Source organism: Talpa europaea (genome assembly GCF_964194135.1).
Source record: "Talpa europaea genome assembly, chromosome: 4".
Classification (NCBI taxonomy): Eukaryota; Metazoa; Chordata; class Mammalia; order Eulipotyphla; family Talpidae; genus Talpa; species Talpa europaea.
This window is the reverse complement of record NC_140070.1, coordinates 101,170,333-101,197,656: the sequence shown is the minus strand read 5'-3', so window position 1 is coordinate 101,197,656 and position 27,324 is coordinate 101,170,333. Positions and strand designations below refer to the sequence as shown.

At 36.3% G+C, this 27,324-nt stretch overlaps 1 protein-coding gene across 3 annotated transcripts in view; it reads left to right on the top strand.

Moving 5' to 3' along the window:
• Positions 1–27,106, top strand: part of GSK3B (glycogen synthase kinase 3 beta) — a gene marked incomplete at its 3' end in the record, with an annotated part of 155,776 nt that extends 128,670 nt beyond the window's left edge. Inside the window, exons 9-12 of one of the 3 annotated variants that reach the window (XM_084231064.1) lie at positions 36–74; positions 2,705–2,891; positions 13,257–13,355; positions 27,039–27,106. In XM_084231064.1, the coding sequence (XP_084087190.1) occupies positions 36–74; positions 2,705–2,891; positions 13,257–13,355; positions 27,039–27,106 (393 nt within the window). The remainder of the gene's footprint in view (positions 1–35; positions 75–2,704; positions 2,892–13,256; positions 13,356–27,038) is intronic. The other 2 variants (XM_084231065.1, XM_084231066.1) reach the window with 2 other exon arrangements.
• Between the last annotated feature and the right edge of the window lie 218 nt (positions 27,107–27,324).

The following is a 27,324-nucleotide window of genomic DNA, read 5'->3' as shown; positions in this document are numbered from 1 at the left end:
CTGTTTGGATTATTTCACTGCATTATCATCTTTAGGATTCGTCAGGAACAGGACATTTCACCTCAGGAGTGCGGGTATGTACTTAATTTTTTTTTTCCCCCAAAATTTCAGGGCAGGTCTGTAGAATGAAAGGGAAAACATTCTTGAAACGCTAAGCAGTTATTCATTCTTAAAATTAATAGTAAAGACAATGTAGGTAGCTGTGATTTCTGTTTTCATACACTGTGTGGTGTAGGCTTTGCTTATGGTATATTTAAATTGTCAATCTCCTGAGTGATTTAATGATATCTAGACTATAGCTAAAGAATTGTGGGGTTTTTAAATTATTATTTTTGCAAAAATGAATATTAATGAAGATCCACAGAATCAAAGATTCTAAGTGTTAATTTAAATGAGTAAGAATGAAATGGCAGCAGAAAATTATTCATCAAAAGCCAAATTTCAGTTACTGGTTTCCTTTTCTTTAGCCACAAAGATAATTCAGAAGTTATTTTCTAGTTTGGTCTGTAATTTTTTAAATTTGCCTGCTAGCATACCCTGTATTATGGTTAGAAATCTGAACTTTGGGAGATGCTGGGTTTTGACCCCATGTGATATTCACTTAACCTTTTATAGAATATTAAACCCCAAGACTTTTCTCATCAGGAATCTCTCAGAGGGTTGAAAATAATAACGGATAATTTTTTGAAATGCTGATTGCCTTGATTTTACCACAGATTTTTCTCTTTATTGTTTTTAACTCTTTCATTCCATGAGTTAGCGACTCCTGGTAAAATGGGTTAATCTGTACATTAGTACCAACATCATGGTCACCTATAACCAGTAAGATACCTAAAAGATTTGAATGCTGTTTTGTGTGTTTTTTTTAAAAAAAAAAATATCAGATATAAACTTATAATACTGGTTTATTAACAACTGTTACACAAAGTATTCATTAATATAACATGAAATTTTTCAATTTTAAATATACTCATTGTTACCCTACAGTTGAACGTTATCAGGAGATATTTATTTCTACTTTTGTTGGTACTTCTGCTTCTACTTATGTGCTCCCATATTGATGCAGAAGCATTTTTGATTAGATTTAACAAAATAAATTTATGTGCTGTTAAATAAATGAAGTGCCCTCCAAGACAGAATATGTCAGTAATGCTTAAACTTTAAAAAAAAAAAAAATTTTTTTTTTCTTCAATTTTCCTTCAGTTTTTTTTTTTTTTTTTTTTTTTAACATTTTGAGTTTGATTATGGAGCTGACTATGGAGTGATAGAGGAGAAAGTGACTAAGAAGCAGTGGAAGATCTAAACATTTCAAATAATATAATACCTTAAAGGTTTCCTTGACTTGAGGCAAGTCAGATTATTCAAAAGCAGTGTTGTTTTTTGGTTTTGGTTTTTGTTTTTTTGCCTTACAGAAGGTTTAAGATCCTACTTAAACTATTTTTCAATTTCCATGGAAAAATCCTTACTAATAATAAACTAATAATAAACTTTACATGAATATGAAAGCAAAAAAGTGTAGAAAGTACTCACTGGAGAAAGTACTCATAGTATCTTAAAATGTAATGAACTCTGTAATGGTAACTAGTTTTCCTAACTTTGGCCAAAATGATTAACGAGATGTTGTATGAGCCATTCCATTCTCATTAGGAAACCTTAGCCTCCCAGGCTCTCCTCCATGCTTTGTCACAATCTAGTTGTCCTTTCCTCGTTTGTGAGTCTATTTTCCCGTCCATTTATACGTCTTCTTCTCTTTATATGTATGTCTACTTCTACACATTCTGTTTGAATCTAAGTTGTTCCTATCAAAAAATGTTTCATTTTAAAGTGTCAGAGGCTTTCTATCCATCTGCTTATGTTTATTTCTTCCCCCCCTTCTGCTTTTATTTTGTAACTATTCATAACTTAGAACAAAATATATTTTCATCAGTCTGTATTGATTAGGAGTTTTAAGACATATGTGTCTTAAATTTCTATCCTAAGTAAATTAATTTGTATTTTACTTAAATATAGCCTTCAGTTGAGTTTTTCTGTGAGCTAATGGCTCCTAATGAAAGTACATTTCTCTCTCCTGATTAAAAGCTTAGAGTATCTATTCAAATAAGGTAATTGGCCATGTTCACAATAACAGCTACTTGAGAAAGCAATTTTAGGCATTTTGTCAAATTCCGAGCATTGTAAAATCTCTTTAAATTATGACAGGTTCAGTTTCTTGAAGAGGTAACTGCAAATCCCTAACATTTATAGACCTAGATGAAACAGCTTTCTTTCATTTTAAAAAGTATTGGTGCTAATTTGACAGTGCCATTATCAATAATTGTTCTGCACAAATCACACAAAAGAGGCAACATTTAATTGCCACAGCAGTCAAAACCTTAAATTTTTTTTTACATTTTAATTATGACCTCCAGAATCCAGCCTTTTTCATGTACATATTTGATTATACTGCTTTATGATTCGCATGTGCTGATTTCCCCCCCATATCCCCTAGTTTTTTCTCTGAGATTTTTCCTATATAGTCTTTAATTAGTAGTTCACCCCAGTGTGGTGAATCATATACAGTTAACGCTTTTCATTCTAGAAGGCTCCTTTCCCATATGCAACCATGTTTTTGTACATGGTGGGAATTAACTGAGTATTCAGAAGTTACTTAGCTAAGATTCTTACAATAAGGCATTGATTGTTCTTTTCCTTTTTTATACTGCAGGTCTTCAGACCCCGAACTCCACCAGAAGCAATTGCACTGTGTAGCCGTCTCCTGGAATATACACCAACTGCCCGATTGACACCACTGGAAGCTTGTGCACATTCATTTTTTGATGAATTACGGGACCCAAATGTCAAACTACCTAATGGACGAGACACACCTGCACTCTTCAACTTCACCACTCAAGGTAATTCCAAACACAGTTCTCTTACTTTCTGGGAAAACTACTTATAGATGTAAAGTGACACCTATTAACTAAAATCCGTGGCGGACAAATGTGGGCCTTTAAATCTTTATGCAGTAGGAAGCATCCTTTATAACCTCTTATTTAGGCAGCTACTTACATGGTTTTGAACAAAACAGTAGCAAATAAAATTGTTCAAATAGGCATAGTGTCTATAATTTTAATAAATGTTGGCAAATGAATCATCAGTAGAGATTTCATTGACTGTGGTTTTACTAATGAGACTAATGTACAAATTAACTTTGAGTTTTATATCTGAAACTTAGAATATTAGCATTTCTTGCTTTCCAAGGATTTATATAGTTTTAAGACTTGGAAATAAATCTGACTATATTTGTGTAAATTCAGATATTTTACAAATGGGAGAACTGGAGTCCATCCTGTAAACCCTATAAAACTACTTCTAAGACCATCTTATAAAAAAAGGAGTAGACATAGATTCTTTCTCCAGTCTAGAAAGTTGAAGATAGTAGGAGAAAGTCAGGTACCAGGACACATTTAGGCTTACTGTGAAGACTTCAGCTTCTGACTCACATAGAGATGGAATAACATTACTGATGAATCAGTGAAGAAGTTTTTGATTGTTTGACAGTGGAACAAGTTGTTTTCAACATATTGATCTCTGTACCTAGAAATGTTCAGGAAAAATCTGGGTGATGTCTCATTGTAGATAAAATTACTCCCATGGGTGGAAGGTTAAATCTAGATACTCTTCGTGCCTTTTCCACAAACGTCTATAATTCCGTGTCATACAAGTTTTAGACCTCTTGAGAAAATAAATTTTGTTTTTAATTCTTACTGCTTTAGTTTTAATCAAGGAGGATACATACAGGTTGAAGTAAATGTTGAAAATACAGAGAAAATTAAAATCACTATACCAGTTCAATTACTTTTAGTATTCAAAATATCACTCTGTAGCATTTTATGGTATAGCTCTTTTCAGTCTTTTTCTAACACCTTTATTAATAATCCTTGAATATAAAATGATCCTGTGGTTTCCCAATTAAGTTTCCAAGAGGGGTTTTTGGCTAACTCAAATGTATTTAAAATTATTTAATAAAGTTAATATTAATTTAGAAGTTTTACTTTTTTTATATCTCAGATTTCATAAAATATTCAAACTCTATACACATATTTTATGTCTATCTTTGTAAATCACTACAGCTATTTTAGGGCCATCTATCATAATTTTGTAGGTTACAGCCCCTAAAATTTGGATTTAAAGCACTTTTTGAATCAATGAGTCCACTGTTGGGAATAGTGTACCCCTTTACATGTGTTTTTTACTGTTGTACTGTAGGCATATGTTTATTATGTGTGTGATATAATTATTTACTGGATTGCTTTTTAAAATTAGTGATCTCTAAAAGACTTGTATATAGTGATGCCTAGCTCTCAACTGAGAAGAGTAGGCAGCATAAACTAAGTCAATGTTAAGTGTTTTTTGCCTCTTTTTTTAATCCCTTCTGTCAGGTGACCTTAAAGTTTCCCGAGTTTTTTCGGTGTCTTCTTTGAGGACTTAGTGTCACAATAAATTTAGAAATTCAGGATTCAGTTTCACGGTTCACATGTACCATTTTTGAAGTAATTGTATTTTATTCTTTAGTCAATGGATAATTTTCATTATTACCCAAGAAAATGAAATTCAAAAAATGTTGTAGTTCTTATTTTATGAAATTCTAAATAATAAAACAAAATTCACATAAGAGGAACCTTTTTTAAGTGATAATGTTTCTCTTGAAATAGCAATGGTTTACAACATTGTATGTATATTGGGAGTAAATATGTAAAATTCAGAAGTATGATACAACACTACATCTACTACCAAAGCATCTATAATCCTCCACCATAGTCTATTTGGCCCCCTCCCCTTTGCTTTCCTTTCCCCACCCCTTCCCTCTGGTAGCTTCACTTCTGCAGTCAGATTTCAAGGGTTTAATTTAATTTAGTTTTTCTCTTCTTTGTTTTGTTAAGATGAACCATTTTTAAGCAAACAGTTCAGAGCCTCCCTGGGGGCGCAGGCGGTTGAGTGCAGCTCTGTGAAGCTGTCCATAGACCTCTTCTGTCTCCCCCACTGCTCGCCTCAGCAGTGTATTTCGTCAGTCTCCCTGTTCTGTTCCCAACTCTGTCTCTGGTGAATCCTCTCACCCTCCCGCGCATCTGGCCTGTACCCTGGTTCATAAATAAATAAATCTTAAAAAAAAAAAAAAAAGCAAACAATTCAGTATTCAAGTGTTGTGCAACTACCACCACTATCAAGTTCCAAAACATTTTTATTGATCCTAAAGAAAACTTTTCATAAAACTAAACATTAAGGGCCTCCCCAGTGGCGCAGCGTTTGAGCACTGGTCTGCGTAGCTGCCCGCAGCCTCTGCAGTGCCGGTTCGATCCCCGACTGCTGGTGAGCATCCCACATGGCGCAAAGACCTCTCCTGCCACACCCGCTGCTCCCCTCAACAGTGTATATCGTCAGTCTGCCTGTTCTGTTCCTCGCTCCGTCTCTGGTGAATTCTCTCACCCTCTCGCGCTTCTGACTGTACCCAGTACTTGTATAAATAAGTAAATAAATCTTTTAAAAAAAAAAAAACTAAACATTAAATTCAAAATGCCATAATTTTGAGATAAAGCCTTTTTTTTTTTTTTTAGTGTTAAAATGTACTATGTTAGCAGCCATTCTAAAGCTGAGCTATGATCACATAGTAGTACTTTCTAAATCAATATTATATTTGAACAGTATTTCTAAATAGGGACATGATGTTTATTAATTCATGCAACCAGCATTTTTTTGGCATTTCTGATGTTCCCTGCAGTTGCTATGAAGATTAAGTATTTGTGTAAAGTTGTGGTATTGTATAAAAGTAAAGCTTACAATAGAGCTAACTACAACTTGATGTTTATTACTATGAATAATTACTATAAACATTACTGTGAACAATTAATCATAAATAATTAGTATTACCTTCACATAATTAAAACAAATACTTCTTTCATCAGCTAGAGGGAGAAGAGAGATGAACAGATAGGGAACAGAAACCTTTGAGATCCTTCTGAGCTCCTGCATCTGTAACTCAGGAGAATACTATTTTTCTGGCATTGGAGCTTCAGTATTCTAGGACCCTTCCTGACTGGCAGTGTTGTCTGTACCCAGGCATTGGTAACCAGGACAGACCTTTGATACATCCTCTTCTCTCCCTTTCCTTCAGTTATTGACTCTCAAGAGTTAGGACATGACTGAATCAGATACTAGGCAACATGTGGAATCAGAAAATCCCAACAGGAATCGATTTTTTAATTCACTAATTTTTTGTCTAGTCCAAGACTGGAATGATTGGGGAAACAAGTTATTTTCTATCTTCAAAGATGAGTTTCCAAATAACCCTGCCATGTACATCTCCAGTGCCAACTTTCTACTCAAACTTTGTATGGTATTTTACCAGGTAAAATGATTTTGCCAAACCTTATTCCCCTGAGGGCGTAAGGCAGAATGGGGATTGGACAGGAGCGACTAAAGGTTATCAATCTGTTTGCATAAGTATGATTTAGTTTACAGACTCTACTGCTTAGCTGAATTACCTGAAAGAATGGTAGCTATGTGGAGAGATGAGGAGCGGTGGCCTACTGGGTAGGTCAGAAGGGGAAACTGATTAAATTAAAGTTAAAATAAATAAAGCTACATGCAGGAATACTTGGATATGAGGAAACACATGATGAGATGAAAAAAATCCCTGTAAAATGGCTGTGTGAGACAGTAGACTTGAGAAGTCCATTTTCTTAGGAATGAGAGGTAGACCTGTTTATATTTATCAAAAGATAAGTTAGTATAGTTTATTTACTTTGATAGCTCAAATATGGAATACATCTTTTTATTTGTAGTATTCATCATGGGCTCCAAGAGACTTAGGATTATTGTTTGTTTTGCATCTGCTTTCCTGCCAACATATTTAAAAATATATCAGACACTGGGACACCTCAATCCTGAATATTTTAGTAAGAGTGTCTCTAATAAACAAGGATCTTTTTCTATATAACTATTTAATAAGATGAATGATGAGTCCCTAATATTACTTAATACATAGTCCATACTCAAACTTGCCCAGATAGAAACCAGTTTTTTTTTCCCCTCCACCAAACCACCTGTGCCAATACCATACCTGCCTCTCTCCCCAAAGTTTTAGTTGAGGTAACTAGAGTGCTAGGGACAAACAATGTTGACGATATTCAAGATTTTAAGATCTGAATTATCAATTATTTGTGAGGATATTTTCACTGAAGTTCTTTGGTCCACTTTGCTGCTTTGGTCATACTGCTCCAAAGGATGTGGAATGATACAGAAACAATCAAAAGCTAAATTTAAAATTCTGTATGTAGTTGGCATAGGTACCCTTCCAAGAAGACCAGAACATTAGTGGTATCTGATACATAACTAAGACAATAAAGATTGTCTATGAAAGGAATAAATCTATAGTTGTAGACTTCAACCAAGTCATTATGTCTCCCTTTTTATATATAAAAAGATGAGGTGGTTGTAGTAAAGAATATTCAAGGATACTTCCAGCATCAAAATTCTGATTACAAAAAAATGAATAAACTCCAGAAAGACAAAAAGCAATGAGAAATAAAGCTAAAACTAGAACACAGTAGAGTGGGATTCATAAAATCACAGTATAAATGGATGAAGAAAAGAAAAAAACAGAGCATGCCTTATTCCCCCAGAATGCAAAATATTAGAAGTATTATTTTTAAATGCCCCCAAAAGTTGTTCTCAAATGGATAAAAGAACTCCTAGTAATTGCACATTTATTACACTTTAACAAGAGTGGAGTTCTGATGTTAAGAATTTCAGGTTATTAAAGCATATTGTTTTTAATAACTAGAACTCTTAAATGCTGACTTTTAGCTAGATAACTTCTAAAATATATCCCTACTATAGATCTCCCTGGTGGCATAGGGGTTAAGTCTCGGCATTAACACTGCAGGCTGCAAGCTAAGTTTGATCAGTACCAGGGAGTTAATCCACTTATGGCACAGCAAACCTCTCTTGTCTGGCCCACTGCTCCCCTTAGCACAGTGTATTTCAGTAGTTCTGCCTTTTCTGCTCCCACTCTGTCTCTGGTGAATCCTCTCACCACCACCCCCAAACCTCTTGTCTACACCCCAGTTTTTCTATGCATAAATAAATATTTTAAAAAATAATAAAATATATCACTACTATAAATGTAGCATACTAAATGCATTTAGGCATTTTTGGGTGACTAGTGTCAATTGAGATGCTCCCTCTTTTAAGGCAAAGTGGTCATGGATTTGTGCAGATATCAAATAGTCCTCACATGTAAGTAAGATCACCAATATCGTGAAGCACAAAAGATAGCCTTGTAATTTGTTTACTGTTTGATCTTCTAATTAGCATTTGTTTAATTTTCTGAAAGAATATCGAATATGTAGTCAGCACTTGGAACTTGGTCAGTGATTTCCTAAGCACTTGAAAATTGTTAGCATAGGAGAGAAACAGTTCCGATGGCATTCACTTGTTTATCTAAAACAATACGTCCAAAATGCAATGTTAGAATTCAATAATATGTGAGATTAAGGTGAACTACAATGTTATATTTGGAAGAATAGAAAATTTAGATTAAGGGAAACCTCAGGTTTTGCCAACTAGATTTAGGTTTTATTTTGTTTTAATATTTTTAAAAGATTGTTTTAATAGTCATTTGGTATGACTGAGTCTATTCAGTTTGTCTTTTTGTGGAAATTTTTTATTTGTAGTTCCCAGTTATAAACAACAGTGCAGAAAAATTTTATTAAATGAATTTAACCTTTTGGTTGATTGAGACCTCTCTTGGTTTATTGATATCTAAATTGTGCATTAAAATATTTGGTTATGGAGCACATAGTGATTCATGTACCATCAAAACATTTTTAATGTTTGGGCCTCCCCGGTGGCACAGCAGTTGAGCACTGGGTTGTGAAGCTGCCTGCAGCCTCTGCAGTGCCAGTTCGATCCCTGGCCGCAGGGCGAGGGACCCACATGGCGCGCAGACCTCTCCTGCCGCCCGCTGCTCCCCTTAGCAGTGTACTTCGGTCCTTCTGCCTGTTCTGCTCCTTGCTCTGGCTCTGGTGAATTCTCTCATCCTCCCGCGCTTCTGACTGTACCCAGTGCTTGTATAAATAAATAAATCTTAAAAAAAAAATTTAATGTTTTCTAATTAAATTATTATGTAATTTTTGATGTGTTGTTTCATAGTATCTGCAATTCTTTGTCATGCATTTACTTTTCTAAAATCTTCTAGAACCTCTTGCCATGTTTTCTGAACCACATCTCTGTATTATCTTCCAACTCTCAAGTCTATCTTCCAACTCTTCTAACTCTCTAACATGTATTGAATAAATATTAGCCTATTTTTCTTTATTTTTACATTTTAAAATGACAGGTTTATTAGGAAAAGGAGGGAAAAGAGAAGTACCTGAATAGTCACAGTTGGGCAGGAGAGCTGCTAGCCTACTTTTCATTTTTAATCTCTTCTATACTCTCTCTGCCTTTAAAGTGCATACACTCCCTCATCCTGAAATTAATTTATTGCTTTGCTGTTCCTGCCCTCCAAAATGCCATCCTTTTATGCATTCTTTCATTCTGGTTTGTATCCACATATACTGCCTCAATTTCCTCACTACTCATTGACATGGATACAGAGGAAGATTGGGAATAGTTTGTGAATGTTGTGGACAAAAAACAATCACAACTAATTTTGGACTAGCTATGAGAGCCCCATGGGAGTACTCATAGGTCTGTCCCCACAAAAAGGACAGACTTGTATATAGAATGGGACTATACACGAGTACAGGAGGCTTCCTCATTCACATAGGAAAAGCTGTAACAGTTAACAAGCTTTCTGAAATAGAGAAAGCTAATCAGTGGAAAGCAAGGGACTTACGGAATGCCTACAATTAAAGAAGAGGAGGAGGACAATGGAGTATCATGTGGTTAGAGGGACACATAGAACCTATAAGTGGCTGCCTTGTTTAGAATTCCTTAACATTAGGATGTTTGATTCAAAAAAGTTCACAAAACCTTTCTCCCCCTATCCAAGACCACTTATTGGCAAACTTGTCTTTTTACTTGTTTTGTAGACTTTTCTTACTCTTCTCTTTGTCTTTGGATATGGTAAAGCCTCCAAGAACCCCATAGCTTCTCCTTTACTCACTTATTTTCTTCATTTTCCACCTACTTTCCCTTCATTAATTAATCCCTTCTCCCTGCTCAATGGTAAAATGACTGTTTAATAGCTAGAGAGAAAACAAGATTGATTTTTCTTTTTTTTTTTAAGATTTATTTATGCCTTCAAGAACTGGGGTACAGGCCAGAGGTGTGTGTGGGGGGGGAGGGTTCACCAGAGACAAAGTGGGAAACAGAACAGGCAGACTGGCTGCTGAGGGGAGCATCGGGCAAGACAGGAGAGATCTGCTGTGCCATGTGGGTAGCTCCCTGTCTGGCTGGGGATTGAACTCATGCTGCAGAGGCCGTGGATAGCTTAACAGTGCTGTGACTAACCCCTTGTGCCACCAGGGAAGCCCAGGATTGCTTTTTTCAAGTCCTGCACCTGTGCACAAACCTCCCCTCCCTTCCCCTCCCCGCTCTCCTCCCCCCTTCTACCCCCCTCCCCCCGCCCCATACACTCACAGAGACACTTAGAATAAGGCACAGAACCACCATGGCTCTACAACCAAGCATGCAGTTACATAGAAAGATAGATAATCTGGTGAAAGAGACTAAATGAATGGTAGGAAATGAATAGAATGAGCTGTAAGTGACCACAAACCACTGATAGTTTATTTGAAAGATTGTCTTAAAAGTAGCTTGGTCAAAATGTCTTATTAAAATATCTGATCTGGGCCTCCCCGGTGGCGCAGCGGTTGAGTGCTGGGTTGCAAAGCTGTCTGCAGCCTCGGGAGTGCCAGTTTGATCCCCGACTGCTTCCCGGCCACTGGAGGAGGGTCCCACATGGCGCGCAGACCTCTCCTGCCGCCCGCTGCTCCCCTCAGCAGTGTACTTCGGTCCTTCTGCCTGCTCTGCTCCCAGCTCTGGGTCTGGTGAATTCTCTCACCCTCCCGCACTTCTGACTGTACCCAGTGCTTGCTTAAATAAATAAATAAATAAATCTTAAAAAAATATATCTATCATCTTTTTCCTTTTGTTTTAGATGTTAGGTACTTTTAATTTGAAAATTCCCTTCTGAATAGGTTGGATGCCTGGATGCCTTTCTTGCCAGCTTGTTTATACAGTTGTCCTATTTTCTATTTCTGGTGATCAATGACAATTATCTTTTTGTCTCTCTATCCTAAGATCTAACACACTGTTTCATGCTCAGTATTCATGCTCAGTATTTCATGCTCAGTATTTTTAATCTTCATTGGGATGGTTATCTGTCTGATGTTTAGGTTAATGAAGTAATTACGACCATACCCTGCATTAATTTTTATTCCCAGAACCATAAAAGACATTAGTAATGGTGATTCCTTGGCATTCTCTTGCTTTCCTTGGTATAAGATTGTGAATTAAAGTTGGTCTAATTTAAAGTAAAACAACATAGGCTCTTCCTGTTGCTCAGTGGGAACCAAAACAGCCACTACTGCTTATTATGAGAAAACAGCATCTTTTCTAACCTGATTTAAGGCAGTGGTTTTCCAGCTGTCTTTCCAAGAAAGACTATTATTTGACAAGCTGGCCTAAAAATCTCCTCATTCAAGGGGGAAAGGTAATAAAGAATATTCTCTCCCTTTTAAGCTTTTCCTCTCATTTTTTTTTCATAAATCTATTGTCAACTTGTTCCTTTTTGCCAGAATCTGATGTCAATTAGGATTTAATTTAGTGCAAAATTTAGATATTTAGGTACCAATTTGAATAAATCAATATTACCAGGAACTATGCATCAAAAAAAAGCTTCTGCCGTGCCCACTGCTCCCCTCAGCAGTGTATTTCGTCAGTCTTTCTGTTCTGTTCTCTGCTCTGTCTCTGGTGAATTCTCTTGCCTTCCCGCGCTTCTGACTGTACCCAGTGCTTGTATAAATAAATAAATAAATCTTTAAAAAACAAAACAAAACAAAAACTGTTTCTCTTACCTAGGACTGGAGGGAGGGACAAATTGGGCATGACTGCTTAACGATTTCCTTTGGAGGTGATGAAAATGTTTCGTAACTAGATACTGGTGATGGTTGTACAATATTGTGAATGTACATTACACATGTTATAATGGCTAATTTTATGTTACTTGAATTCTGTTTAATATTATAAAACTACCATATCCTAACTGGTTTATTCTGTGCCAATGTATCTATGAATTTTCAAAATGTATGCTATAACTCAGAGGATAATTATCTTCCTGTAGCTAATACTGTCATATACAATTACTCTTTAGAGTTTTTACACTTAGTGAAAATGAACACTCATTGGTTAAATGCTGAAATATCAAGAATAAACCAGGTTTATCTCTGGCAAAGGGGAAACATATTACCTAAAGCTAACACTAGATGCTTACATGTACAAGCTCACTACCTCTCCTGCAATCTGTCTACATCATTAGATCCAGTGTCTACTTAAAAGGATTTCTCAGAACTCATATGATAGAATTTGAAAACCAATCTGTATGCAGTTGATAGAAACTTTTCCCATGGAGGTAAAAAAGATATATTTTAGACTTTAAAAAGTAAAATCCTTATTGAATTAAAAAGCAGCTTAGAATCGAATAAAGACTTTTTTCTTTAAAGCAAGGAAACTTTTAAATCAGTGTTCATTAAATCCTGTTTCCTCTCCTGTTTGAGTAGATCTTATCAGCCATTGACCCAAACATTTGGGTAGGTTGGTCTGTGCATGTGATCGTGTATTCATACACACACAGACTACAATATTTTTCTATGATACTATCAATCTCAATTTCTGTAGTCAAATACTGTCAGATTAGTATGGGGAAACCTAATATATTTAAGTTAATGAAAGGTGGAAATTGATTAATATGCTTACTTTCAAACTTCTGGCCAATATTTTTCTCCAAGATGTCTTCCACTCTCAAACATACCCTAATTTTATCAGATAGTGCTTTTGTTATGTATCAGAACGTTTCTGCTGGCTTTCTCTGTAAATTGATTACTAAGCTCATTGATTTTCAGATGTGTATTCATTGTATTCTTTTTTGTGTGTGTGTTAAACCAGTGTCTTAATGCAGTATCTTCTGTTTATTGTTAACATAAAATAGTGTTACATACCCCCCCCCCCACAAATGTAGACTCTAATATGTATCTTAACTATTTCTCTAGAACTGTCAAGTAATCCACCTCTAGCTACCATCCTTATTCCTCCTCATGCGAGGATTCAAGCAGCTGCTTCAACCCCTACAAATGCCACAGCAGCCTCAGGTAAGAAAAGTCTCTTCTATAAAAACACATTGTCTTGTTTTAAGTCATGATTTACCTTCATCTTATTTCATCTGATGAATGTGAACATTGTATACTTTCCAAGTATCAAAAACAGCACAACCAAATAAATAAATGTGAATAAAATGTTGCTTTACTTCCAAAAAGCATAAAAGACCTCATAGTTTTAAGATGTAAATGCCTTATTATAATGTTACATTGTGTTACCTTAGTTATTATTTTAAAAGTCATACTTTCCATATAATTTCTTGATCAATATTTGTCAAATGAGGTAGCAGAAAGTAGTGTATATAAATGTAATGTTATTGACTGTAACTCACTTTAGTTCCAGTACCCCGAAATGTAAATTATACTAGTATACTAGAGAGGCAAATTTTTGAGAAACATAAAATACAGATTGGTGTAATTTAATCATTTGAAAGATCTGAAACTGGAAAGCACATACATTGAAGATTTAGATCTGAATGTGACTAAAACTTCTCTAGCCATAAAAAAATTTAAAAGTGTGTACAGAATCCCAGATTAATGCTCAGGTGTACTGCTGACTCCATAGCCAGCTAATAGTGGGGCCTAAATCAGTGAGTATTACTGTCATTACTGATGTTCTGAAAATATTCAACCCTTGAGTGAACTGAAGGTCTTCCAAAGAATGACTGGATGCTGTATACAATGAATTTATAAATATAATAGGTAGCACAGTTGGGTTCCAAATTTGGTGCCCTTTTATTCCCTTTACAAAAAACAGATGTTAAAACCCGACTTTATTTTCATTAAATCATCTATTAAACTCATTGAACTGAGTTAAATCAGACCTATTTTTGCTTAAGGGCATTTATGTTGCAGGAGATAAAACCTTTCATTACTAGTTCCTATCATTCACCAATAAGGTCAAAATCCATCTCTTTTTGTCTGACATAGAGTTCTTTGTTCCTGTCTAGTTTTTATTTTTTAGAACATTGCTAATAAAGATTAAAAACATGTTCTTGTTCATGTCCATCCTTTGTTCTAGAAAGTCTGGAAAGAAAGGTATATTTTATAGTTCTGGTTTCATCAGCACATGCTATCTTAAGAAATTTGAACTTTTTTAGTGTCTTACTAAGTTTCTCACTGCAAAATGAACAGCATTGCTCCTCTAGAGTAATATTATAAAAATAAAATATGTACTGAAATGTGTTTTAAAACTTTTAATGTAATAAATTTCTTTTAAAACTATGACTTAAACAAAGAATTGTTGAGATGAGCTATTAAGAAATGTAATAAATAACTGGGGTTTGATTACAGTGGTTATTCAAAACATGAAATAGACCTAAACCCTGAACTAATGCATTTATTTGTTGAACCAATTTCCATAAATATTGTTAGAATTGCTTGAGACTGAATAAAAAGATGAGTTATTGATTGGTAAATTTTGGGTAATTTTAAATAAGGATTTGGCAATTTGCATTATAATCTTTAGTAAGGCATTAAAATACATATGCTCTCTATTATCTTTCTTAGCTTAACCTTTCCTTATCCACAAAACAGGAAGAATAAATGCTAACAGCATACAGTTGTAAAAAGTAAGATATAAAGTATAGAAAGTGCTTAGTTAGCATTTTGCCTCGTTGCCTGGTAGGCCTTCAGTGAAAGGAAACTGCTATAATATTTTTACTATTGTTATTGCCAAGTGAGGACAGATCCAAACATATTAAAAGCCAGTCATGTGGAAGGCAGGGTTGACATTCATCCTCTTATGAAAAAATAAACTATGACTTTCCTCACCTGGATAAATGGATACCCATCTTTCCAGTGAGGGAATGTCTGTAGACACAGCTTGAGCTTTTTTCATAAAACATTTCTGGGTCTGCTTCAGGATGCAAAGAATAAAGTATTAATCTACAAAGCTCCAGACCCTAAAGATCTGATTCTGAAAATTTTCAGATTTAAAATTTTCAAAATCAGAATATTTCATTCCTCATGCTGTGGCTAAAGCCATAGCACCACAATGTAATATCCCAGCATGGCCTTGGATGAATTGGTTGTAATATGTACCTCTAAATTACTAAATAATTAACTTACTAAATAATTAATGTACCTCTAAATTACTAAATATAAGTTAAATTAATGGAGACTATGTATAAAAACAGTTTAGAACTGGGACCACTTTTGGGTCTCCGATGGTGGCCTAGGGAGCTATCAGCGCTGTCACTGCTATAGCCTGAGTTCAATCCCTGGCCAGGGAGCTAACCTCACATATGACACAGCAGACCTCTCCTGTCTCCCCTATTGCTCCCCTTAGTAGTGTATTTCAGTAAATCCTAAATCTGCCTGTTCTGCTCCCCACTCTGTTTCTGGTGAGTCCTCACCCCCTACACTTCTGGCCTATACCACAGTTCTTCTATGCAAAAAAACAAACAAAAAAAAAAACGAAAAAACTGGGACCACTTTTAGTTAGGACAAAACCATGCAACAAGAAGCAGAATACCTATTTTCATAGTCTGAGAATGTGTGTCTAGTCATCTAAAAATGATTTGACTCACTCAGGTACAAATTCAGAAGAGAAGCATAACACTGAAATTATCATCTGACCTGTTAAAATACCATTCCTACTGATGCTCAGCACCATTATGAGGTTCTTTCAAACATTTTTGTGTTCTGAATAAGCTCATCGAACCCAGAGGCACCTAGATGACTGCCTTTGAAGCTTTTTATGTTGTTTATAGCTGACTTAAAGAAGAGTGGAGTTTTCCAGCATCTATGTTCTCTGGAAGCAAAGCTAAATCAGTAGATGGGATAAAAGCAGAAGAATGAGGCAGATTAATGAATATGCCATTAATCATAGTCAGTCTTCTACCTTTGGATTTTAGTCAGTTTATCTTGGCTTTCAGATACTAGAGCTTGTTAAATTTTAAATGCATTGTGAACAGACATCTTAGATTTATTACCTATATTGTTGCTACTGGAAAAGCAAAGAAAATAGGTTTTTCTTACCCAGACTATAACCTAAAGGCCATATTGAGATTACTCTAGAAATAATGTCGTTAACTATTATTCTATAGCCTTTTTAAAGAACTTTGATCAGGACAAATACACTTTACTCACCTTCCTTGAAAATGGTAAAGATAGTGCATCTATCAAGTTTGATAGTATTAATACCAACGACTAATAACTTTGCAAATGTTTTAAATACTCTTCTGTTATTTTTGAGGTTCAGGCAGTGACTGCAGCTGATTATTAATAAAGACTTGTTAAAAAGTATTAGGATGTATAACGAGGGTTTTTTCCCTCAAAAACTTTTACTTTTTTAAAAAGAAAAACAAAAGAAACACCTTCCACCATCCATTATACCCCCTTAACCCTTACTCCCATTCACACCCCCACCCTCAATTCAGTAATCATATCCAGTAATTTGTTTTTATTTTGTTTTTCACATTGTTTCCTTATATTTTACATATAAGTGAAACCCATCCAATACTTATCTTTCTCACATACTTTTAAAGTCGTTTTTAGAATACCTCATTATCTGGGAATTAGGTGATCATTGCTAACTAAAGTGAGAAACTCTTGAAAATTACATGTGTTACTGTCAGTCCATAAAATGTAAGAGTGTATATGTGTGTATTCTGATCTTTCTCCACATCCACCATTCCACTTGGGAGTCCATTCACCTACGCTATCTAAAGTAACAAGCCTTAAGAGATAGTTTAACTAATCAAATATGGACCACTTAGGAGATCATTTGGTCTAATATCAGATGAGTTCAGTATGACATGGTGGGAATTTGATCTAGTAATTTTCTCTCATGTTTTTTGTATATCAGTCTTCTGGGTACAGTTTTTTTCATTGCAGTAGTTCTATTAAAATAAATTTTTAAACTACTAATTTCAGTTCACCTCTCGTTATCTACTGAGAACTGGTCATCTCATATGTAAATATATTAAGTAGCTAGAAGTTCATCACTGCAAATGTCAGTCTGTTAGAAAGTTTTTCCCCTTTTTGCCCTGAAATTTATCCCCTATGTTCCTTCTACTCAGTGATGCTACTCTGGGGTTATACAGACCCAATCTAATCCTTATACACTCAATCCTTCAAATTTTTTTTTTCCCAATCCTTCAAATTTTAGTGGTGGCTAATGTGCCCTCCATAAATTCTAATCCAAGATACATTCAAAAGTGTTAGGTGTTAGGTTTTCTATGCAATTTTATATCTAGACATCTATCTGTACAATAGATTATATAGATACATCTATTTATATATTGCACATTTCATAAAATAAATTTTTTGCCTCTGTCATAGAAACTAAAAATATGTCATATTGGACAAACATACCTAGAGAGTTTTGCTGATACTGAAATTACCGATAATGTAAATTAAGTGGGATTAGGCGAGGTTTACTTTAGTTATTATTCTGGTCATCTCTAAGTGATTGGTTATTCCTTTTGTTTGCTTAGCTACAGACCAACCTTAAATACTCAGTTATATAATAATGTTATTTAAAAAAAACTCTGTAAGATACTTTGGTGTTGTCCAGAAAACTTAGAGGTATTTTTCCATCAAAAAGGGGTATCAAAAATGGAAATTAAAAAATTTTTAAGGCAGGGAAATATATGGTGCCTACGTATTTGTGAACTGAATTTCTGTAATCCATTTTAGAATTTGTTTATTGAACTATAGATTCTGGGTTTAAAAACATTTAAAATGTGTAGCTTGCCCTCACCTTCCTTGGGCTGCATTTTGTTTATTAGGATTTTTGTTATATCCTTTCCAGGTTGAAAACCCTTCTAACAGAAAAGGGAATCATGATAGGAGTTGGACAAGGTCTGTCTTCTCTGTCTTTTTACCTGCTCAGGGGGCTTAACTGTTTTTTGATCTTGCTTTGAAAACCTTTTGCTGTTACCATATTTAAGCCAAACCTGGCCTGTTAACAGATTTACATTGTTATTTTCTATTCTTCCACAGATGTGTGCCCTTAAAGTTACGTATTTTTTTTTTAATTATGAGCTTGTCAGAGAAAACCCTTTTAATTGGTTTCTATGATCTTCTCCATTTACTTCTTCATTGAATTATTTGCAATTGCTTGATCAGAATTTTTTTATAATTTTCTACTTCTTGTCAGTATTAGCCCCCTTTGAAGACTAGCCACAAAATTATACCTGTTTAGTCTCTGACTTTTTGAAATACATTTTGCTAAGGTCATGGTTCAGATTTAGCCAGGGCAGTGATTCCTTTTCCTTACTAATAAAGTGTTTTTATCCCAGAAATCCTGTCACCTTCTATATCACTAGCCAGTTTTTTTAGTTGGGCAGAATTAAGCCTAGAATAATTTCTACCATTTTTTAATTGTTTCCATTAATTTTGGGAGATGAAATGTTAAATTAGTATATCTAATGCTTTTGTAAAATGATAGTTACCATTCCTTCATCCCTCCTCAAGTACTGTTATCCCATATTCCTATGCCACTTTCATAGTGTGCATTGGGATAGCTGTATCCATGTTCTCTCTAGAGTAGAATCTGCAGTGTATGCAGATTTTGTCCTTTTTGTTTTCTCTTTTTCTTAATCCAAATGTGTGTTCATAAAAGTATGGTTTTTTTTTAGTTTTTTTATAAAGCTTTTTAAAATGTAGTTTTTCTTTATTAAAAGCACAATATATAGTTATTCTAGAAAGTAAAAATTTCTCATATCACTTCCAAAGATAATCATATGTAACATATTTTAGACTATATGTGAATAGACAGGGAAGCATGCTCTTTTAAAAAGTTTCATGTTATTTGGGGAGTAGGAGTATGTGACCATAGTTACTATTCATACTACTCATATAGTACTATTAGTACTCTAAGACTACCATAATTTATTTAACTAATTCCTTATTTTCGGGCATTTGGGTTGTGTCCCAGTTTTTAGATGTCGAATTGCCAAGTCCAAAGATAGGAAGAATTTTTCGTTTTTTGATATATGTTGTCAGATTACCTTCCAGAAAGCTTATCCCAGTTTGTTTTGTCCACTGGTAGGGCACATATTTTTCTGTTTCTCAACTACCTTGACTCTAGTTAGTCCAGAGTGGGCCAGAGGGAAGCACAGTGAGCGGGCTCACACATGACAGTTCTATGAATTACCAGAGAATGTGGCTATCTTACTGAGGTAAAGTGCTCTACCCGTTACCTCCTCTTGGTTCTGTGTTTGAATTAACAGACTTCTGCCCATATACACCAGTTTGACAAAGTCACTGACACCAGTGAGCAAAAGCAGCTCACTCTGACAATCTACTGCTTACTAGTTTCAGGTTCACTTGAGTATATAGATATTCAAGTTGAAGTAATTATATAGTCAGGATATATTCAGGATTCACGATATCACTTAAATGAATAAACACCTACCTAAAGCGCAATGAACTAGGTCATTATTTTCACCAGAATAAGTGTCACTTCTGAGAAATTGTTTCCTTTTATGCAAAAGATGTTTTTGCCTATTAAGTAAAAATTTGTACTTGGGATTCCCCCTCTGAATGAATGTGGAATCTTCTCGATTACACTTATGATGTTCTGTCAGATGGTCTTCTGTGTGTCCTCAAGTATTATTCTCAATGACTGACCTGCAGCCACTTGCTTTTACTTTATATTCCTGTTATTAGTCTTTATTCCCCCATTAGGTGTTTTAACTTAAAGGAAAGAAGACATTGTGTCCCAAGTGCCCGTTGCCCAGTTCCCACCCTGAGTAATAACAACCGCTCTTCACATAGAGGGCACCTACCACTGAGCTGGCAGCGCCCGACACCTCTCTGCCCCTGCCAGTCTTGGTAACGAGCTCTCCGGGTTTGCTGCTGGAATGCTTGGCTTGCTGGGGTCTGACTCTCAGTTCTACTTTTGCAGTAAAGTGACTTACAGCTATCTTGATGTATTACGCCACGCCTTTTCCTCAGAATAAATGAAAAATGGGGTGATGATGCTCTGCTAAGGGGGACGCCTCTTCTTCCTCATTAAAATTGTCAAAATTGGGCCTCCCTGGTGGCGCAGGTGGTTGAGCGCCACACTGTGAAGCTGTCCGCAGCCTCTGCAGCACGGGTTCAATTCCCACCGGCCGCAGAGCAACTCACATGGCGTAGCAGACCTCTCCTGTCTCACCTGCTGCTCCCCTCAGCAGTGTATTTCAGTCAGTCTGTCTGTTCTGCTCCCCACTCTGGTGAATCCTCTCACCCTCCCATGCCTCTGGCCTGTACCCCAGCTCTTGTATAAATGAAAAATAAATCTTTAAAAAAAAAATTAGTCAGAATCATAGGCATTATAAAATGAAAATCAAGTCTTCCTTATAGGAGATAGTTTGATTTTATTAACGCAGATTTTTATTTCCATTTAAATATAAATATACTTTTAATTCTCTGTGAGTCATGATCTTGTTTGTTCATGTGTCCGTAAATACTAACATCTGAAACATAGTTTTGTAGTAGCTTGGAGCAGCTTTAATGGGAACATCACGAACATTATGACTTAGTATAGATGGTATAAATAACATACCCCAGGCTGCCAATTTTTTTTGTTTTATAAAGGAGTGACCTGCCATGAGACATTTCTAACTTTTATAAAAAAGAGTATAATTGGTGAACCAGAAATACATTAAATGAACTCAGGAGAGCATAAGTAAGGAAATAGAGGTTCTCATATACTTTTAAAATACATATAAAACATAAAGCAAAAAAGTATTGGCTATATCTGAAGCACGCTCTTTTACTAACATGCCAGTAATAAATATTCTTAAAAAGTAATGATTTTGTATCTTTTGAGAACTTGAAATTTGTTTAGAGTTAATAAGGAATAAATTTTAATTTTTATATTGGCTTCAATTAAATTTAAGTAACTATATAACTAGTAGCCACCATATTAGAGTGTGGATGGAACATTCTATCATTGCTGCTGGGCCAGACAATGAACACTTGTGTCAACTAGAAGAAGGCTTTAGGGCCTCCCTGGTGGCAAAATGGGTTAAGACACAACCTATGAAGCTGTCTGCAGCCACTGCAGCACGAGTTCAATCCCCAGCCAGGGAGCCACCCACATGGTGCAGCAGACCTCTCCTGACTCGCCTGCTGCTCCCCTTGGCAGTGTATTTTAGTCAGTCTGCCTGTTCTGTTCCCCACTCTGTCTCTGGTGAATTCTCTCACACCCCACACCTCTGGCCTGTGCCCCAGTTCTGGTATGCATAAATAAATAAATCTTTGGGGGGAAAAAAAAAGAAGGCGGCTTTAGACCACAGTTCTGGAATGCAGCTTCATGGTGGCAGCTGTTTTGGAGCTCCACCACCTCTGTTTATTCTCTGTCCTTTCTTCGCATCCTGTTTCCTTATTTTCTACTCTCTTTAAATGCTTTATAACAACTTATAAATGTGGAACCTTCTATTACTTTCCTTACCATCACCATTTGCACATTTGATCATATTTGGAGGAAGAGTGAGAGGATTGGTGATGTATTACATGTGGTTGAGAAGGGAAAACGAAGAATAAGGGTGAGAACTGTAGGTTTATAACCTGAGCTAGTGATGCGGCTGATTCCTCAGTATTGAGACATCTGGCCATCTAATTCATGACTTGATTATCTTGTGGCTTTTACAGACCTCTAAGAATCTGGGGAAGTAACTGTGGTCCTCTCTAGAAAAAAAATTGTATGTCAGGTTTGGGGATTTTGCACATAAAAATTTATGTGCAACATTTATGTGCTAGGACAAAATCACAGCCTCAGAAACTGTGGGGAACCCAAAAACTTAGACCATCATCCTTGGCTTCACTTGGGATTGCCCAACTTGTCATTTTTACCTCTGAAGTCACACAGACTAACGTTGGTTTCAATATATATATATATACATACTCTCTTTTGCCACATCCAATACAAAAGCCGTAGACCACAAACTCTTCTTAGAATTAGGGAAAACACAATTGCTAATCTGATGTAGTTTTCCTCATCTTGTATAGTTTATTAGGAGCATGCCTAATAATTGTAGAGGGACTTGGCTAGTGGCACTCACATTGGCCTTGTGAGCATAAACCCTAGGTTGCATTTAAGTTCTTTGATATAGGGTCTCCCCTGGTGGCGCAGGCTGTTGAGCACAGCACTGTGAAGCTGTCCGCAGCGTCTGCAGCGCTGGTTCGATCCCGGCCGACTGACGAGGGTCCCACATGGTGCAGCGGACCTCTCCTGTCTCGCCCGCTGCTCCCCTCAGCAGTGTATTTCATCAGTCTGCCTGTTCTGTACCCCGGTTCTTATATAAATAAATCTTTTAAAAAGTTCTTTGATATTTATGTATATATTAGTTGCCTATTGCCTACATGTCAAGAGATTCCAAAACTTAACAGCTTAAAATGATAGTAAACATTTATTATCTCACATATTGAATAGTTTCTGTAGACGAGGTCAGGATGTCTCTTGAGGTTATAGTGAAAATGTCAGCCAGGACTGAAGCATCTGAAGGCTTGCCTGGAGCTATAGTATCTACTTCCAGAATGGCTCGTTCATGTGATGAGTAAATCCATGCTGGCTGTATGTAGGAGGTCTCAGCCCCTTGTGATGTGGTCCTTTCGATAGGGCTTCTTGAAAGTCTCTCCTGGCAGCTGATGCCCTCTAGACCAAGTAATCCAAGGAGGAGGACAAGGTAGAAGCTACAGTTTCTACTATGGCATATCCTTGGCCATCACCCACCATAATTTCTGTAGTATCCTAGTTGTTACACGGGTCAGTCTCATCACCAGGGGAAAGGACTGTATAGGACATGGACATTTAGAGGCGTAGCTCAGTGAGGCCATCTTGAAAGATAAATCATACCACAATGTATATATACAGTCTTACACTTTCTTCCCTAAAGCTGATTATTCTCTCCATTCTCCCTCAGGTCCATCCATGGTTGGTTGGTTGGTTGGTTGATTGGGTGTTGATCTGTGGCAAGAAAGGTAGTAAGTAGGCATTGGTTTCTAGGGGGCTTTGAAGTTAGTGAATTATCAGCTTTATAGTTTCTTCCAGAAACACTTGTATCTCTGTATACTCCATACAGATTGTTTGAAAATTAGAAAATAAAGTAACTTATTTTAACCATTCTTGTAAATTTACTGATCTATTTTAATTTAATAACCCTTTTAGATAATAAAAATACATTTTTAGCTATCAAAGTAGATTGTATAGGACGTGAATGCAAGTCCCCTTAAGCTTTTTTTCCTCCCTTTGCTAGGAAATCTTTTTTGCTGTCCTCTCATGCCCATAGAAATCTTTATTCTCTTCTTTGTTCTGTTTGTGCCCAACTCTCCCAATAGACCTTGGGCACATTACTGATTAATCTCTTTGTGCCTCCATTTTCCCATTTGCAAATGGAGATAATCCCCCGTTTCTTGGGGATTGAACATTTTTATTATATATGGCCGATACTTAGAGTAAATCATGTAAAATAAATTTACACAGCTGGGAGTGGAAACAAAATAAACATGTACCAAAAAGAATTTAAGAAATCTGAGGCAAACAGCAGGGGAGGGAAAGAGAGAGGGGTCAAAACAGGGAAAAGGAAGAGCACGAGGGACTGTGGTGATGGTTCACGGGTACAGTGGTGGTAGGAGAATTGTGGGGACTACACCTGAAGGGAGAAATAAAATACTATCCAAAAATTAACAAAGGTGTAAGAAAATAAATTTTTTAAAAAGAATTTAAGAAATAGCGTTTTGTTCAATTAGGAAGGCAATTAGTCTGTTGCAGTTACTGCCGAGTTTACAGAACTTCACATTTGGTGTGCTTTTCTCCTCCCTGTATTCTTTGCCTCTGAAAAACAGAAAACTCTTATTCTCACCAAGACATGAATGATTTGATTTTAAGTGGAGTTTATTGCTCTACTTAGAAGTTTTTTATTTTGTTTTATTGAATAAGTACATATAGGGTAAGGTAAAAAATGTATCAGGCTTTTCTGCCCTCCCGCCATTAGGATTGATGATAGAACCCTGTGGTTCTGAATGCATGCCTGATGGCGGGCACCTGGAGTAGGTTGTGGGCAGATGTAAGTGGGTACACCTGGGCTGAGAGACTGGGCTTACAAGGGCGGTGTCACGGAGATGCCAACAGAGAGCGGAACAGCAGAAGCAGAAGAAAGAGAACAAGGCCACGAGAGAACTCCAGAGAGCCCAGAGAGAGTGAAGAGTGCCAGCCTCCTGGCCCCCCGGCACCCTTGCCTTCCGTGTACCTGATAAATCCCAAATAAAGCCTGCAAAAGCCACCGAAAGCTCTAGGACTCCTCCTTTACTCCATCTGCTCTATCAGAGAACGTGCTCCATCCCTTCCTGCCGTTACAGTGCAGTACTGTGACTTTAGGTATCAAGGATATTTATAATCAAAATAGCTTAAGATTTTACTTATCAAGTGACTTGGAAGTATTTCTAAGAAGAAAAAATATTAGATCATTAAATTATAAACCCGAGGAGCATAAGTTTCTTTTCAAACTTTATTATTCAGAAGGTCAGTTTATTTCTGGTCATATGCCTACTTCAAAGGGTTGTGCTATTGTGATATTACAGGCAGCCTTTGAATTCATCCAAGGAAAGGGAAGCTAGTTTTGGGACTGTCCTAAACTCACAGCTAATAAGCAGTAAAAGGACATCTGCAGACTAGCATTTTACCAAAGAGCAAATTGTCATAAACAGACAGGCAGCCATGAAGATGAACTGTGTTGGGCGTTGGCTGGTGCAACATATAGCTGCCATGGTCAGACCTGCAAACAGTGCAGGTATGTGTGCTGATGCGATGGACAAGCAAGAACTTCCCAATGATTGGTGAAATCTCTTAAGTCCTGGGGAAGACCAGAATGCAATGATTTTGCCTGTCGTCTTCACATGCCTAGAAGTGAGAGAGAATTGCTCTTTGATAATGACCGTGCATAGATTCTGAGTGTCATCCAAAGCCCGGGAAATGCTACAGTAAGCATGGATCTCTGAGGAACAGTGTAATCCTGAAGAGCTCCTTCTGTGCTTTCTCAGAACTGTCTTTTCTAAAGCAACCTGTGTCTAAATTACGGAAATGAATGTTTCTTCCTAAGAAAGGCTTACAAACTTGGGGTCCACCTAGGAACTATGTTAGGTTATTAATGATGCATGGAACTTGGATGATTATTGAGAATAAAACTCCCACTAACCAGAACTTATCCAGAAGTCATGAATAAGGCAGTAAACATAGTTAATTACTGATTATTGGAAAAGGCTGTTTATCTTCCTTTGGAGAATAGATTCAGTGTATCATATGCCTTCTCCTGCCAGTTGTCCATGTGCTCTGCCAACAAGTGACTATTACTCATCATAGGCAATGCAAACTAATACATGGACCCTGATGCCATATTGTCTGCACTTACTACATGAAAACAGGCTTAGAACAGCTACCGGTGTTTTGAAGGAAATTAAACATAATTATTCAAATTAAGACACATATAAATTATTTTTTCTACCAGAGGCCAAGCTGATGATAAGTAGATTGTTTTGAAGGCAGGATGATCAAAAAATTTAGAAACGAAGTATAGTTTTTGTAGAGTGGTTATAGAATGAAAAATTAAACATGTAATCCATAAATACTTTCTGTGTATCCTTGGGGGTCTTTGTTTCTCACTCTAATTTAAAAATTAAAAGATGCTGCGGGCCAAATGTTGTGTTGAGCAGTGACATTGTTTGATCTACTTATAATAGGATATAGGAGTGCTTGTCTCTAGAGAAATAGAACTTCTGGGTCTGTTTTTTTTTTTATGTCACCTGCCCTATTGGCCAAGGGTAATGTGGCTTCCTGGTGATGATTCTTGGAAGTTGCTCATCCCAATCAAGCTGCCTCTCTTCTTTACCAGAGTTTAGCATGCAGTGTTTCAAAGAAAAATTGTCCTGCAGTTTATTTCCAGTCGTGTGTGAGGACAAGGAGGCAACTAGTCAGCCATACAAACAGCAGTCTGTTAACTACCAGAGATGAAGAGCCAATCTGAATACAATTAAATGTCTGCTTAAATATTAATGGATGTTATAAAATAATAATGGCCCTCAAAAATTGGGAAAGAAGTTAAAGTTAGTTGTAAAGTTATACATATTTTCAAATGACTAGAAAAGTCAGTTCAGTACCAAGATGTGACTGCAAAATGCTTTGTTGAATTAAATAAGTGAATTGGTACTATAGCAGCTATTTTTTTGCCAGTTGTTTTCCATTTCTGTGAATAATAGACTGTACTTAAAAGCCATCAGCTGAGTATTATTTGCACATAGTGTTTCTGCCTGTTAAAACTGATGATCCATATACTTCCAATTCTGTACCCACTCACCCACTTAAGCAGACGGCATATTAGAACAGGGTTCAAAATTTTTAACAAGTTTTCCCAGCTGTACACTCTTCATTTATTTTCGAGTAGAGCTAAACTCCAACTGAGTACTCATGTACAACTGAGTGTTCACGAAAAGTCTTTGGCTCCCTGCCTCTGTAACTTGAATTCAAAGATACTGTCTTCCCCGCACCAAGAACAAGCCAAGGCACTGACTTAGCTATAAGCAGAATTAAATTCAGATCTCATAGTATTGGCAATATTTCAGAAAACACCTCAACTACATCCTGGAAGCCCGCACAGTTCACAGTCTGCAGTCGAGGCAGTGTGCTTTTCTCTTTGCAGTATTATAGCGTTGCTCATGCTCTCTCTTGGGACCTTTGATTTACAGATGCTAATGCCGGAGACCGTGGACAGACCAATAATGCCGCTTCTGCATCAGCTTCCAACTCCACCTGAACAGTCCCGAGCAGCCAGCTGCACAGGAAAAACCACCAGTTACTTGAGTGTCACTCAGCAACACTGGTCACGTTTGGAAAGAAAATTAAAAAAGAGACAAAGAAACCTATTCATTTTAGTGTTCAATTTTTTTATTATTGTTGTTGTTCTTATTTAACCTTGTAAAATATCTATAAATACAAACCAATTTCATTGTATTCTCACTTTGAGGGAGATCC